Genomic DNA, 16,345 nt, shown 5'->3' with positions numbered 1-16,345 from the left:
TGAAAGAACGCAACTTTTGCTTCACGGATGAACGCCCCCGGAGAATCTTTGCATGGGTGTGTGTGTGTACATCATCGCGCTTCTCTGAGTCCAAATGCGCGGAAGAGCGTTACCGTTAACTAGACTCTCATTTGCCCTCTTTGACGAAGGACTGGTATTGGGGAGCTTGTTTTTTTTTTTTTTTTTTTTTTTTTTCTTTTTTTACTTAAGCTTACTTTTATGCTTAGGGGGGAAAAGGAAAAAACTCTATGCCTCGATGTTTTTTTTATCGTTACACGGAGAGAGAAAAAAATGTAAGGTAATAATGTATGGCGCCGTTAGATCGTCTATAGAGACATTTTACTATTTAGAACAAAAAATGTTTGTTGCGAGTACAGTGATTTTAACTGTTTTTACGATAGAAATTACTGTCTAGCAATGAAATGGTAAAAATTAGGTTGGCCAAAGTAAAAGAACACTAAATAACCACATATCAAATGAGTAGAAATAAATAAGTATAAGTATTATTGAACAATAATGTTAAAGAAAAGAAGAAAAAGAAGACAACGAAAGAAGTAATTTAAAAAAAGTAAACTGTTAATAAATCCACTCTCGCGGTATAAATTTATTATGTCAGTTTTACGTCAACCAACCTCAAAGCATCACTCTTTTTATTCGTTCTCCATTTTCATTCGCCGAGAGGACTCACTCAACGAAAGTCTCGAACCTTTTTTTTTTCCATGCATAGTACAGTGCGAACAGCAGTATAGACACTCTTACTGACTGAGCTACGTGCTACTACGATACTTATTGAACTATACAGGCACGTTTAACGCACGAGCGGGTCGGTCAGTGCTTCGTATCCGGGCGCAAACCCATACCTCTCCAAAGTATATAAATCAAGCAATTAACAAACAATCCGCTCGCACACGGACGATTACACCTCGCCAATGCAAATGTACGTACACGATTTATTTCCCGGCCATTAATTTTTACAAAAAAAAACACAAGCCACTGCAGCGTCCCAACGCAAAAAGCGACGAGTACCCGGCTAATCGAGTGACTGGAGGGATTAAAAAAAAAAAAAAAAAAAAAAAAAAAAAGTATCCGAGAGTCAAGCTTCGCTTCCGAGTGTTTACCTAACCGATCGATCGTCAAGTGCACACCGCTTCACGTACCCGCGATGAATTCCACCTTTTTCGTTCCCTCCAAAAGACACCCAGCACCCCTCACTCTCTCCATATGTATAAACGTGCAACAACAACAACGGGGCTCGTATCCTATATATATATATATATATATATATATATACATGCGTACATGGTACAATGCACCGCGCGCCGAGGTATCCTCGTGGCTGTCACGGTTTTTAAAGGATTACGCGTCGATTACGCGGCTTAATTTTGTACGGCTCTCGTCCCTCGCCGTCGGCTCGTCGGCTGAGTCGGTACACACACGCAGAGTCCATGGTTTTACAATCAGTCAGCCGTGCTGTGACACACACGCACAACAAAGTGCGCGCACTTTCAAGGGGTTGTTGCCGGTTCGTTTCAAAGCGGATTACACGTCGTCGACGCCGTTTCTCGCACAACTTTTCTTTTTCTTTTTTTTTTCTCTCTCTCTCTCTCTCCTTTCATTTTAAAAGTGCGCCCGTGTGCGTGTACACAGGGGGTGGGTCTCTTTAGCGCGAAGATTGATGGGCCGCTCGCGGCTATACGTGGAGTAGTTGTGTGTAGGTCCTACGCGCCCGGGACGCCTGAAGTGCGAGCGCGGTTTTTCGTCAACTGTCGTGGAAGCTAATTTTTTTTGCTTTTCTTGTAGTCTTGTTCCATACGAATTTTACGTTTTACGTGCCATTCGAGGGGTTTCCCCTGTTTCCGGTTGTGTCTGCTTTTGGCCCTTCGGTGCAACCAAGTTGTATAGGTACAGCTAAAAAAACAGTAAAAATACATTATAATATGATAAATAGAAAGAAAATCCAATTTAAAATTCAATGTTCAACCGTGTAGGTACGTGCACGAGCGGGGTCGAATGAGCTCGTTATTACGCTTCTCTAGCTCCTTCGATGAGGACGACGATGTTCCATTTAAATATACCCAATAGTCGAGACTAACAGAATTACAATGATAATCGAGACAATCAATGTGAATATGCAGATAGTGGGCGTTTCAACTCTTCTCCTGCTACAATGTACACATCTAATTGACATGTGAATTAAGGAAAAAAAATTGCGAGCAAAAATCGACAACGCAATTTACAGTTCAAACGTGCCTATTTGACATTATTACTACATGTAGGTATCCGTTGGTCTAAATAATAGGCGCGTAAAATGTTGAACAACAAGCGTGACCCCAACGGGGGTTTTCCGATTGCGCACCTACACGATTCATCCCAACTCGGGGTGCGTTGTGTCTACAACGGGACTAAAAAAAAAAAAAAAAAAAAAAAAAGAAAAAAAAGGAAAAGAAAAGAAGGAAAAAAAAATGGCCCCAAGTAGGCCCTTGCGCCCAGCCTCTCCAAGCGTCACAATACACGCGATATAAGGTGGTGTGGCACAGCGACCCCCTTCTCTCTCTCTCTCTCGACGCGCGTACGTATACACACGTGAAAGAAAAGTATGAATGATGATGTATGGATGTTGCCTCGAAGGGGGCTCGGTAAAGGGTTTTGTTCAAAGCCCCTTTTTCGCTTTCCTTTTCCATTTTGGTTCGCCGGGGCATCGGGGGGCAAAGAGAGAGGGTGCGCAAGTATACGTGTACCAGGGAGGAAGCTTGATATATTACTCCTGTGCGTACATATATATATGTGTGCGTCTGAGATGTATATAGCGTCGCTGCACTATACGCTGTTAATTTTATGCCCCGACTTTTTTTTTTTTTTTTTTTTTTTTTCAAACCCACACACGCATTTGTACATACGGAAACAGCTCGAGGCCGCCGTAGACGAAAATCGCACCTCAGGCTGCGCTAATCAACCCCCGGAAGATCAAACGTCACCACTGATTCCATGCATCCATCTCCTTTTTTTTTTTCTCCTATGCTCCTCCTTTCGATGCCAGTCCTTTTTTGTCCATCTTATCAGTCCGGTGTGGTTGTACAACTCGTCGATCTTCCTTGGGGGGACAGGTCGATTAAACCTCGAGGAGTGCAAATACGAATGGAGAGAGCGCCGTGGTACGACAGCATTGATATTACACACATAATAATAAATATATTCGGGGGTTGAGCGTGAAATCGGACACCAACGGAACATCGTCTACAATTACGGGGGCTCGCTCGCGACTGAAAGAGAAAAGAAAAAAAAAAAAAAAGTAACCAAACGCTCGGGGATGATATGCAAATACGATCGGACACGGTTTTAGAAATCCCCAAGAGGGTGGGGGGCCAAACAATGGGCAATAATAAACCGTGATAAATAGCCGAGTAAATAGAAAAAAAAAGAAAGAGATAGAGAGCCAAAAGGAAAAATCGGACAGCTTCCAGGTGCAGAGTTTGCGCGTGTAAATACTTGTGCAGGTATAAACAGCGTCGAGAGCAAATATTATATATATATGTACGAACGAGAGACGGGAAAGACTGTGCGCTCTCGTTTTCTATACGACGCGTGTAATCTGCATGTACGTATAGGTGCAGCGTGCCTTTTTAAAACCCTCTGTGTATGGTTACCCCTTCGGTCCTAATGTGTTTTATACGTTCACCACCGGGCGTTGCGTAAGTACACGGTTGATGGGCGTACCATTACAATAAACTTCAGAGTCGCGAGCTCGTGTATTTGCTCGCCTCCTCTCATCAGCGCAACGTCATCATGAATCCATACGCGCCGATTGTGTATATGATACGTGCTCGCTTTTTTTCCTCCGCCTGTCATCTTACATTGATCGCGATGTTAATTAATCATCTTCATTCCGAATGTGAATCGGTGTTTGCTTGCTTTATCTCTGTCTCTCTGGTGCGCGATGGAGAACAATGGAAATTGATCATCAAAATGATAATTACAGCTGGGATGGACTTGAAATGGTGGAAAATATAGAGAAAAAGAGAGTTGTCCGCGATGGTCTGTAGCAGGGCAAATTTTAAAATGAATCGGTGCCTCTTGTACTAGTTGGGAGCGGCTCTTGGGGATTCCGGGGTGACAACCCTATATACATTCGGCCGTTTGGGGTATACTTATTTGTAATCGAGCAAACTGGATTTATACGATGCATCCTTTATTACATATTACGTAGATACGTGAGTTGTTTTTTTACTTATTTTATTTTGATTTTTCAGCAAAAATACGGGGAGAAAAAAAAAACACAATTTTTCTGAATCAAGAAAACTTCACTTTCTATAATTTCACTGAACTACGCACACCTTTTTTTTTAAATCAAAAAAAATGTACATAATCTCAAGTAAATTTTACAAACAGCTCTGTTTGTCGCATCTAATAAAAACTAATATATGTGTATAACCAATTGATCTAGTTTCAAAGAGATGCTCGATTAAAAGTATATCTGTTTCATGACTCTAATCGACGGTGAAAAATAACGTGCTCCAACACGAAAAAACGCGCGTCCAACAAAACAAAGAGCCAATCTATTAACATGGAGGGGTATCTTTTCGATTTGAGGTATCCACGCGTATAGTCGTAAAAATCGACAACTTTGGGGCGAAATTCGTTAGTTTTTTTTCAACATCCCCGTGCAGAATAAATACCGAGGCTCGGAAGCGCGCGGTGATAAATGAATTACCCTCGCCCGGGGCTGGCTGGATGATCCTTCGGGGACGCCCACGTACCGCCGGCCGGTGCAGTGCTTCGGAAATGATTGGGATTAATGTCGTCAGCTCCGACAGAGCCATCCCCGGGGAGGCTTCCGAGAAAAGGGGGGAGGGCTAGATACACGTAGATGTATGTATATATGGGTACAGGAGTGCAGGAGTGGTGATCAACTTTTCGCGTGCGGACGTGAGGATCGTCGGCAATCGGCGTCGGAAATTTAAATCGAGGAGACGCGTCGGCTGCGATGTTTTACCGTGGGTGTATATGGGACGCGTCGGGCAAAATCGATGTGTACATATTTAAGTAAGTGGAGCTCTGGGCTTGTGGATCGGGGTCACTTGCTCCGACTTGACGGTTATGGGGCGTAACAGTTTGATGCGCAAGGCGCTGGCTTTTTTTTTTTTTTTTTTTTTAATTAAAATTACGACGAGAAAGTATATATTTATCTCGGCACGTTGTGTAATTTAATCGTTTTATCATATACTATGGCATGTACATGTGGAATTAATTTTTTAAATATTTTTTACGGTTGCGAGAATTCAAAGGAAATGCGATTGGAGTACAAGTTTTAGAATATAGTTTCAACATTTTGAAACATTGATTTCCCCGAACAACTCAAGATATTTCCAAAATTTTTTGTTCAATTCACGAAAATCGATATGAATATTTTGGAAGCAAAATTACGTTAAAACAACGATTTTCAGGACGTATTTTAAAAACGTCACGATTATACCTCTACACAGGAACTGCAAATTTTTTCAACCGGACAGAGAACTCGATTCGAATAACTCGTAACAAGCTATTATCCATTTCAATTTCGATCGACAAGCTGTAAGTGCATCATGTTAAAATCAACTGTATCCCTATTTGGTGCCTGTGCACACGGAATCAGAGAAAAAACGGGTTTCCCTTCAAATTCCAAGGAAACAGATGGATCAACTTTCTCGGCTGCCGCGCTCACGCACCGACTCTACTTTTGGCGACGCTAATGAAGAGAGAAAAGAGTATAGCAAACATGTCCAGGATCTCGTTTGAGTGAGTTGACTTTTTTCGACGCGAGACAAATTGGTTTCAAAAGTTGACGAGCCAAAAAATACTTGTAATAATAATTTACGCGCGAGCGCGAAATCGCGCGAGCCTTGGGTCAATAATGAGATGCCGGCGGTGGTAACGTTGCTTGGCGACGGCGACGCCTCGTCTCTGCAATCGCCAAGGCAATGGGGTAGGTCCAAATGAGTCGCTTTATTTCCCCGTACCCTCGTGCTCTCGATGTACCACCCGCTCGCTTTCGCGGATTTCATCTCTTGAGACTCCTCTCGACTACCGAAGCCATTGTTTTTTTTTGTTTTTTTTTTTTTCGTGTGGGTTTTAAGGGTGAAAAAAAAAAATAAAAAAATACACTTTAAGCAGCAACGATGGAAGGTGCGTCTGATAAAAGTGAAGTTGTGAAAAGTCGCGCGGGAAGTGGTGGAAAGGGATACAGCGGGGCTAAAAAAATCGGAAAAGGTGCGGCGATCGAGAAAATTCGAGATATGTTCGAGCGCCTGACCGGCTTTGCGTGCGAAGATCTGTGCAGTTTCGAGGGATTTGCGAGGGCGATGTACCGGCCCGTCGACCCAGCCAGTCTCGGGGTCGCTCGAGCACTGTTTGGTGAGTTTTACCACCCTTTTTTTTCACAAAAAATAAAAAATATCATATCGTTAGTCCCGTTGAGATATAAAAAATAAAAGTATCCCGGCTACGCGATCGTCGAATCTGTACAGTGAATCAGGAAGTAAATCTTCAACGAGTTTCGAGTCGCGCGTGTCTTTGTTTAATATATGTAACAGCTGTTGGCAAAATACGTCGTGTCATTGGGTGATGTTTTGCTTTTCGACTGAAATAAATGATAAGCCGCCACTTGCTTGATCGAAAAACAGATGCCCCCACATTCGAGTGAATAGTTAGTTTGAAAAAAAAAATGTAAACAGGTCTCTGTATGGTCGTCGACGTGGTGGAGGAGCGCGGTTTGGCCAACATAGACCTAAAATGGGGAGATCCTCACGTTTGCCACTTCCCGTTGATCCACGGCATGCGCCCACCGTCCCTGCCCTGGATGACCGTCCTATACGCGCTTATGTGGCTCGGGGCGTTCGGCATGACTCTGGGCCTCCACTTCAAAAAATCTTGCGCCCTGTTCGCTCTGCCCTACTGGTACATACACCTGCTCGACAAGAGCCACTGGAACAACCACTCGTACCTCTTCGGGCTCGTCGCTCTCCTGTTCTGGGGCACGAGCGCCAACAGATACCTGTAATCGTTACTCAGATTACGTCGGAAAAAAAATCATAGCATCCATACAGTCAGTGGACAAATGTACACATTTATTTACTCTCTTTTGCGAGTACATTCAATTTGAGATGAAAAAAAAAAAGTTGCTTAGTCTTATTTACTTGTATGCTTCATCTAGTTGTCAGTTTATTAAAAAAAAAAAGAATCCACTTGTAGATGCTACTTTTTTTCCTCTTCGGAGATCGTAATACGTATTCGCGAATTTCAAAGTGTGCCGATGATTGTTGGTACAGTGCACTGGACGCGAGACTGTACGCGAGCGAGGAAGAAAAGAGGAGCGTGCCCTACTGGAACTACTTTATCCTGAAATTTCAATTTTTCGCGCTTTATTTCCTCGCGGGCCTGAAAAAGTCGAGCAGAGAGTGGCTCGAGGGTTACGCCATGGTCGACCTATCGAGACACTGGGTCTTTGAGCCATTCAAGTGAGGAATTCTATTTTGTTTGCTCAAACAAGTTGGTTGTGTGACAAATTTGAATTTTTTTTTTTTTTTTTTTTTTCATCCCCAATCACAGGCTATTACTGTCGACGCGTCAGACGGACTTTTTCATCGTCCACTGGTTTGGATTCGTCTTTGATCTGACGGTCGGCTTTTTCATGCTTTTCGACGAGACGCGCCTACCTGCCATGTTCTTCTGCACCATGTTTCACCTTATGAACTCGCAGCTCTTCTCCATAGGTAAATTGATGATTACGTCCATTCGGATGTTATATGTATAATTTTTTTTTTTTTAATTACTTTTCCATTTTATTCACCGTATCACTGTTGTTACCTGTTATCTTACTGTGAAAAAAAAAAAAAAAAAAAAAAAGAATCCATAATTGATAAAACTGATTTAAAAAATGACGCGAAATTCCCATAAAACAGCAGTGAAGTAATTAGAAAACAATTTTCCACCGATATAATTAAAACGAAGGAAGCCGGATCTTACCCGTTTGCACGAATGTTACCAGGCACCAGCCCTCTACTTTCTACTATCCTCTCTGTCCGCGTTTCACCCCGTATATACATAAATACACCCGAACCACGAATATATATATGTATAATCATGACGAAACTTTGACGAGAGAAAAGACAGTAAAACGCACGCGCACGCAGGTATGTTCCCCTTCGTGTGCCTGGCCACAATGCCGCTCTTTTGCCGTCCGGACTGGCCGAGGAAGTACCTCCGTGGAATCCCGTGGTCGCGTCAAAAGGCAAACCAACACTCGGAGAAATCCATGGTCAAAACGGGGGAAACAACTCGTGCAACCAGTCCTCGTGACTCGCGGATCGAGAAGCCGAGCCGAGTTTCCGGAGGACAGAAGCTCGTCGCTGCGGCGCTTTTGTTTCACATGGGCACCCAGTTTTTCCTGCCCTACTCGCATTTCCTCACAAAGGTCGGTTCCTTGGGTATTATTTTTTTCATGTATACTTAAAGGAGACGTTTTGGTTGCAATGCGATGTGTGTCGATGGGCGAGAAACAGGGCTACAACAATTGGGTGCCGGGCCCGTACGGCTACTCCTGGGACATGATGGTCCACGCCTGGGACACTGTGCTGGTGGTGGTCAGGGTGCGGGACAACCAAAGTGGCAGGGATCACTTTTTGGACGGGGACGCCTGGGTGCTCAACGACAGGTGGGCCAAACACGGGGACATGGTCAGGCAGTACGCACATTGCGTCAAGGTATCCCATACCTAAAATTCCAGATGTCCTTTAGGGTAACGGGGGATGGGGGGTGAAAATGATACCTCGACTTTTTCCAAAATACATGCATTGTTTTGCACGTCACCCATACATAACACCGCGTTTCCACTTTCCTTCCAATATGCTTCAAAGTGGTAGATTGTGATTGTTTTGAACGTTTACCTACCCACTGCTCCCATACTTCGTTCTTGCGTATATTTATGTTTGAACGAATATGAAAACAAACAAAAAAAATCTTACAAATTGCACTTAATGCAGGACAATTTAGAGAATCTGAAGGGATGCTCGAGCAGTGGGGCAGCACCATGGAGGAACGTATCGTCCGACATAAGCATCTACGTGGACGTTTGGTGTTCATTGAACGGCAGATTCCAGCAGAGGCTGTTCGATCCGAACGTGGATTTGCTAAAGGCCGACTGGCATCCCTTGAAACCTGTCTCGTACCTCATGCCCCTCCTCGAACAGTTTAGCCCGTATCGGTGAGTCTTCAAAGATTGTATTCATAACTAATTGTCCTCAAAAGTCAAGTACAGCCCTTTTAACGATCAAGGTATCATCCGGCCCTACGTTAAACTTCTTCCACCCATCCTGAGATTGAGGTTTTGAACGATCTAGGGGCTGCGCGCTCTTTAACTCTCGACAAAAACTTTTGCAAAGACTTTGAATTTTATTTTTTAGTAATGATTTTTTAATGACTTTATAAGCGTGCGCATCGCATTCTTGTCTTCTTAATTTTTATCCAAGTCCGGGCCTCTTCCTACTTTGGATCATGAGATAGCAACCTTGTAAACTATATAATAATCTTCGATGATATCTTTGAGCTTGTATGCGTTATAACCAAGTTGGGGTCACCCTGTATCAAATTTTTCATGGACAAAAGTTCTGGAAACGTATATTTATTTCAGTACCACCGATAGAAAACAACAAATAGTATTTCGTAGCCTGACCAGATTATCCATCAACTAGTGTGTCCAATGGTGCATTTTCTCACGCGTTTTCTGACTGTATATTTAGCAACGTCGACTCCATTGTTCGCGCATGCCATTCACGAAAAGGAAAAAAAAAAAAAAAAAAAAAAACAAGAAGAGCAAAACGAGGTCAACTCTCCAAACAGCAACCCCCCTAGAGCACAGCCCTCGCGACTCTCCCGTAAACAACGCAACCAACGTCCCCCACCCCCTCTCGTTTCCCATTCAGTATCTTCTTTTCTTCTTTTATCTTTTATGTTGTTCAAAGTCCCGAGCTCGAGCGCATCCAGCAGGAAGTGCTGTCCTGGTCGAATCACACGGACGTCCTCTTCGTGGCCGACTACCCGGGCCTGGTTCTCGAGAACTACGTGGGCGCGAACCTCGACAACGTCACGCTGCACGTCCTCGAAGGCGAGGTACTTTACCGCAGCGAGGAGGAGGAGGAGGCGAAAAACCACCACCGGCCGGGGCGGATGAATGGGGAGGAAGGATACGACGCCGGTCGGACAATGGCCAAGGGCGGCTACCTGCGGGTGGAGACCGGAAGATTTCACAGTGTCGAAACCACGAGCGCGCATCCGGCCTGCTACATGTACACGTTCGCCCATCATCAACGGGAACACCTGCCCGCGCGAGGGTAATTTCTTCTTCCTCTTCTCTCGATTGTGTTACGCGCTCTCTTTCATACAATCGCAGCGACAATGGTACAACGTACATACACGCACACGCACTCGTTGATTAACAGGACGAAGGAGGCTGCGGAAGCGCTGCCGATCGTAGGAGAAATCGGGCGCAAAGTGGGGCCGTTCGGTCGAGCTGTTGGACACGTCGCCCATGCCGTTGTCCATCTCGTCCTCGACGTGCCGATGGCGCCTTAACGACTATCCAATGACGATTAAAACGAAAGATCGTTACAATATTGGTGTTTGTCTTTGTGTTGTATTGGTTGTGCAAAAATATATAATACAATATCGGTGTCAAAGAGTAATTTTCTATTTTCCAACCGATATTTCCCTGTACGAGCTTTGCGCATCAGAAGAGCTACAAACGTCCCAAGGCTCAAAAACTACGTGTAATCGAGTTGGTGTGCGCGTACGTGTGTACAAAATTTATCTTATCTCATCGACATCGAAGTTGCGGGCTAGACGCAAGCGTCAGTGATATCGGGAGTTCTTTGGAGGCCAACGCTCGACTGAGCCCCCCGGACCCAACGTTATCGTCCGATACACTCTGCGACATCAAATATAATCAAACACACATTTTTTACAAATTCATGTCCAAGTTGACGTACAAATATATAGCAACTATATACGAACGCAATTGCTTGTTGAGGAAAAAAAAAAAAAAACAACAACAATGACAACAATGATAATTTTGCAGACACGTACAAACAAGCATATACACCTGTCTCTTCGGCTCGAACAGCCTGAAACATTCCGCGTCTGCAGCTCCGCGTGTTATCTCGCATCTCGTGCACATGTATACACATGCACGTATATATATAGCGCAAGAGAAGCGATAAAGCTCCGGGAAAGCACAAAACAATACGTACCTACACGCGAGTTGCTTTAGTTCAACTTTGCGCTCGAAGACACGGGGTATTGGTGCCTATGGATAATTCGCGGCTTACCTAATTCATTCGACACCGGCAAGCGCGCGTACGTGTACGTACACACGAAACATGTGAAATCGAAAGTATAAACCTCGAGAGTTTTTGTATTCAGAGCCGGTGCCCCGAGGAGAAAGTCGCGGTGACATATCTACGCGGAGTGAGAGGTCGCGAGGATGCAGCGTGTGCGTACATCGCTTGTCAAGGGAGACGCGCGCGAGTGTATATAGGTGACTGATTAGTGCTTATCGTGTATATAATACGTATATATATATAGTCCCGATATCCGAGAGAGAAAAGAGATCATCATGTCGGAGGTGGAGGTGAGGGCTACGGACGTGGATCCTCTGACGCGGGTTCTCGACGAGCTCGGCGACGGCTCGAGCCTCGTTTGGATCATATTCCTCTTCACCATGTTCCCGACCATATTCGCCGGCATGCACTCCAACACCTACATTTTCATCGCCGAGGTATACAATATAAATATGGATTAGGTGCGCGCCTTTTTTTTTTTTTTTTTTTTTTTTTTTTTTTTTTTTTTTTTTTTTTTTTTTGCGATCGGGTGTCTTATTTCCCCCTTTTTTTTTTTTTTTTTCATGTCGAAGATATATAAGGCACATCATCATCATCTTTATCTTTATTGCGCCCCGTCAATGTTTATTGACGCTCATTTTCCATTTTTTCTATTTTTGGCGTCATCAGTACGTAATTTCCTTGCGCTTCTTTGTACAAACAAAAGAAAAAGGAAAACAGGAAAAAATCTGATGTATCGATAAGATAAAAAAAAAAACACACTCGTGTGTAGTGTAATTATTGCAATAGTCACCGTACAACTGTCACGTGCGTCTTGACACCGAAAAAGTGTGACAAACAACAACAAAAAAGAGGGACTTTTATTTCTTACTTGAAAAAAAAACAAAAAAAAAAACACGATTTCTCCTGTATCCAACGCTGATCGCAAAACCCATGACAACCAGAACCCAACGCACTGGTGCGCGGTGCCCGAGCTGACCTCGGCAAACTGGACGTCCGAGCAGATCCGCGAAGTATCGTCGGCCGGCGCGTGTGCCAAGTACGACTACAACTACTCGCTGCTGGCCGAAATCGGTTTCGCGGAATCCCGGAGGTACGTCGCCCAACGCATCAAGGACGCGACGACCCTCGACTGCACGGGGCACAATTACGCGGACGACACCGATCGTACCTCCATGGTCCAGGAGGTGAGTATTTTTTTTTTTTTCACCTATTGGCTGCAGTATATGTATACATCAGAAGTGGTGATGGAATAATTGCACCGTGTATACAATGCGGCGTGACGAGCTCCTTTTGGGTGAACGGATCCCTATAATTGCGTGTCTCCCTTTTTTTTCTTCCTCTTTTCGTTCTGCGGTCTCGGGCACCGGCCATTGTGACCACTCGAAATGAAATTTCCAAGTTATACTCATTAAGCGATTCCTCGCCGTCCTCTGGGTGTATACTGTAAAATTGTTGTCCCGTTGCAGTGGGACCTCGTGTGCAAGGACGCGCCGAAGCGGGCAACGACGCACATGGCCCTGTCACTGGGTAAGCTGGTGGGCGCCGGTTTTTTGGGGGTGAGCGCCGACAAGTACGGCAGACGCTCCATCTACGTCCTCGGCATCTTCATGTTCATCGTCGCTGGACCCGCGAGCGCCTACGTGCCCTGGTACTGGGGCTTTGTTTGTCTGCGCCTCCTCACCGGCGTCAGCTTCTCGGCCATTCAATTTTCCTCGCTCACCACCCGTAAGTTGACACCGCGTTTTTATATACTTTTACTTTAAAAATCGGTTATACGCATACATACATTACATTGGATTGTAGCGTGCAGGCTCGTCTATATAATATATATATACTGTTGTGGAAGGTGTGCACCGGGACGAGAGCTTCTGGTTTTTTTAATTATATGTTATCACTGCTGGGTTGTGCCCCGAGAGAGCTGCTTTTCGTGTCCGATAATGAAGCTGGTGGCTCACAAAAGAGTATTATGGACGGAACGAGAGCGTGTTTATTTTTGCACGCCGGGCTATGAAAAAAAAAAAAAAAAAAAAAAAAAAAAAAGAGAGAGAAATAGTGGCCGGCGCCCTTTAGATATACATGAGCAATGGTAGTAATTTTTTTTGTTTCTTTTTCGTATGCCACAGTGACAGAAGTGGCGGGCAACACGCACAGGCAGTGGATGGCCGTGGCCTTCAATTGCGGCTTCGCTAGCGGTCCGATTATCGTGGCCGGGGTAGCCTACCTGTCGTGGACCTGGAGACAGATACAAGTCGCCACCTCGCTGCCGGCCCTCGTGCTCCTTTTGTTCGCGTGGTAGGTGCCAAAGTTGACGAGGAATAGAAAAAATAATTCTCCAGAAGCAAGGAGCCTCCCGAACAATGAGCGAGCGAGACCCTGGGGCGCTTATCTTTTGCCATTGTTATTGCCACGGACCGCCCCCCCCCCTTCCATCAATACCCTGGCGCGCAACGTCACTCGTTAAACAATTTTTACTTTTTTTTTTTTTTTTTTTTTTTTTTTCGCCTCTCCGAAACGCTTTCTGATCTCTCTCTGTCTGTCTGTGAATTACTTTTTTCCTATTTTTCAAAGTTGCCTTCGAGCGATTTTCGGCGCTGACCGTTACTGTCTATATATGCATCTTCTCGTGTGATGCTGTATATATAAGTTGCCCCTTGCTTTTTATCCTTTCCAAAGAACCGTCCGCTAATATAAGTATAAGTGGTAGCTCGCACGTGATTGTCGTCGCGTGAAAATAATAATGGTTCGCACTATTCTGTATACATAGCGATCGGTGTGTCATTATAACATATATGTGCATATTAAATTTTAACGTAAATTTCGTCGCAGTTCCTCCTTTACCAAAATTATCAATGGCAAGTTACATCGTTACGTTCTGCGTTGATTTCTGCTAAATCAATGGTATTGAATCAGCGTTGATTCGAGTCAATAATTTTAGTTCACTTAGAAATAACGTTTTTTTTTTTTTTTCTTCACGTTAACATATTAAATTAGCATTGATTAGATTATCCATTGGCGTGGAATCAACGTATAATCAACGATGTAATTTGCGACTGATTTCAGCGTTGATATTTATTATAGAGTCGATACCTACTTTTTATAGGTACTATATTAAAAGAAAAGAAAATGATAAAAACAAAAAACGTAGTTACTATAATGACAATTGTTCGAACAAACCAAAACAAAACAGGTTGATGCCGGAGTCCCCTCGTTGGTTGATAGCCCAGGGCCGGCGAAAGGAAGCCCGGCGGGTTCTCGAGAGGTTCAACGGCCCGATCAAGGACGACTACGAGCTGCCTAGGACTACTGGGACGGGTGTCACCGGGAAAACGGTCGACGGTGCCGAGGAAAAAAAGGGCCTGAGCCTCTGGTCGGATCAGATGTGCGGCTTGAAGGTTATATTCGGTTGCGCCGAGTTGCGCCTACGCATGTTCATAACCTGTTTCACGTGGCTCACGGCTTCCCTCACGTACTACGCCCTGGGTATAAATTTTTTACTTTATTTTTCCCAAAATAAGTACAATTGATTTCTGCATGAATATTTTTATTTGTAATAAAAGATGTAATTACACATATATTGCCGTAGCTCTGAACGTCGATAACATAGCGGTGGACTATTACCTGTTCGCGGTATTGCAGGGCGTAACCGAGATACCGGCTTATCTGGTGCCGACGCCGATATTGATAGTGATGGGCCGTAGACAGGCAAGCTCGATGCTCTTCGTTCTCTCGGGGGCCCTGCTCATGGCCATACTCAGCATATCGCGATCCAACACCGCGGTCATCGTGGCTGCCACTCTCGTCAGCAGGTTTGCTCTGTCCGCCGCCTACGGGGTCATCATACTCTACACGTCGGAATTTTTTCCAACGGTACGTCCGTTTCCTTCGTACGTGGTCATCATATATGGCACACGAGCAATTAGGTACAATTCGGGCTTATGCGCATACCTATCGGTAAATAATTATATATTGTAGCTGTGCACGTTCTATCTAACGGGGACCGTTTTCTTTGTCCCCTTGCGAGTGAATAATTATGCTCTCTAAACTCGAAATTATTGAAAAACCGCTCAGCGCATGCTAAATGGCCCGAAAAAAAAAAAAAAAAAAAAAAAAAAAACAGCCAGCGCTCCAGATCTGTTTCTTGTGTAAAAATAAACTTCAGACTTGACGTGATAAGAAATACAAACCAAAAAAATCAATAACCCAAATTATATGTGAAAACCTTTCTTGCAGGTGTCAAGAAACTCGGCGTTGGGAGTGAGCTCGGCGATGGCACACGTGGGCAGTATCGTCGCGCCGTACAGCGTCGTTAGTTTGGGTAACGTGGTCTGGTGGGGTCCGAGTACGTTCTGCGGCATACTGGTCCTGGGCGCGGGTGTGGCGTGTCGTGCTCTGCCGGAGACTCGTAATCGGCCCCTCGCCGATACCGTCCAAGAGGAGCTGGCCGAGGGTCGTGGTAGCGTTTCCTTGGGTTGCAAGTGCTCGAGATAGACAATTTTTTTCTTTTTTTTTCTTTTTCTTCTCACTCTGGAGAACAATTATTATTGTCTCTCAAACTTGTTCACATTGTACGACTGTACATGGAAAATCTGTAAGATATTTCTGGTGCACTATAATTTAATTTTCGTTGTAAGCACGTATATAGTGTCTCAAATTCACCTCTAATGAATTTTATGGTATATATTTTGTACACAGACATAAGAAATACGTGCATGTATGTGTGTACCAGTTTGTGTTCTGTAACTATATATTTAACTAACGTGTAAACATACGCAAAAATATAGAGAATTGAACATTATTAATAAGTACTGAATACGTGCCTATCGGTGGTTTTAATTTTTTCCTCCTTTCCTTTAGTGGATAATGAATCTGACGATTTACCCCTGCAGCTTATAAAATTGAAAGTTTTTCATTCAATAGATCTCGAAAGTGAATTTCCAAATTCACGGGAATGTCAAAATTGGCGAATATTTACAATT

General features: G+C 44.1%; 2 protein-coding genes across 2 annotated transcripts; both read left to right on the top strand.

The window, feature by feature from the left end:
- Positions 1-6,152: 6,152 nt before the first annotated feature.
- Positions 6,153-10,666, top strand: GC (gamma-glutamyl carboxylase). The gene is made up of 9 exons (XM_014351496.3): positions 6,153-6,387; positions 6,708-7,029; positions 7,302-7,490; positions 7,582-7,745; positions 8,166-8,446; positions 8,535-8,735; positions 9,015-9,235; positions 9,993-10,361; positions 10,470-10,666. The coding sequence occupies exons 1-9, from the start codon at positions 6,153-6,155 to the stop codon at positions 10,600-10,602; spliced, it is 2,115 nt and encodes a 704-aa protein (XP_014206982.2). The 3' UTR covers positions 10,603-10,666.
- A 721-nt stretch (positions 10,667-11,387) lies between these two features.
- LOC106638388 (organic cation transporter protein) lies at positions 11,388-15,997 on the top strand. Its single transcript, XM_014351514.2, has 7 exons — positions 11,388-11,803; positions 12,311-12,553; positions 12,836-13,094; positions 13,493-13,661; positions 14,557-14,849; positions 14,953-15,236; positions 15,600-15,997. Exons 1-7 carry the CDS (start codon positions 11,642-11,644, stop codon positions 15,855-15,857), a joined length of 1,668 nt encoding a protein of 555 aa, XP_014207000.2. The 5' UTR covers positions 11,388-11,641; the 3' UTR covers positions 15,858-15,997.
- Positions 15,998-16,345: the final 348 nt, after the last annotated feature.

Source organism: Copidosoma floridanum, unplaced genomic scaffold, assembly GCF_036245765.1.
Source record: "Copidosoma floridanum isolate Cflo_tuat_1 unplaced genomic scaffold, Cflo_Japanese_pri ptg000019l, whole genome shotgun sequence".
Taxonomy (NCBI): Eukaryota; Metazoa; Arthropoda; class Insecta; order Hymenoptera; family Encyrtidae; genus Copidosoma; species Copidosoma floridanum.
Note: the sequence above shows the minus strand (reverse complement) of the source record. Positions and strands in the feature narration are given on the sequence as shown.

What these genes read in the sequence shown, in the direction of transcription:
- GC (XM_014351496.3), top strand. Translation starts at nt 6,153, where the DNA reads ATGGAAGGTGCGTCTGATAAAAGTGAAGTTGTGAAAAGTCGCGCGGGA. An exon ending in CTCGCAGCTCTTCTCCATAG is followed by an intron (nt 7,746 to 8,165) that starts GTAAATTGATGA and finishes ACGCGCACGCAG; the next exon opens with GTATGTTCCCCTTCGTGTGC. An exon ending in ACTCGCATTTCCTCACAAAG is followed by an intron (nt 8,447 to 8,534) that starts GTCGGTTCCTTG and finishes GGCGAGAAACAG; the next exon opens with GGCTACAACAATTGGGTGCC.
- LOC106638388 (XM_014351514.2), top strand. Translation starts at nt 11,642, where the DNA reads ATGTCGGAGGTGGAGGTGAGGGCTACGGACGTGGATCCTCTGACGCGG. An exon ending in ATTTTCCTCGCTCACCACCC is followed by an intron (nt 13,095 to 13,492) that starts GTAAGTTGACAC and finishes CGTATGCCACAG; the next exon opens with TGACAGAAGTGGCGGGCAAC. An exon ending in GTGCTCCTTTTGTTCGCGTG is followed by an intron (nt 13,662 to 14,556) that starts GTAGGTGCCAAA and finishes AAAACAAAACAG; the next exon opens with GTTGATGCCGGAGTCCCCTC.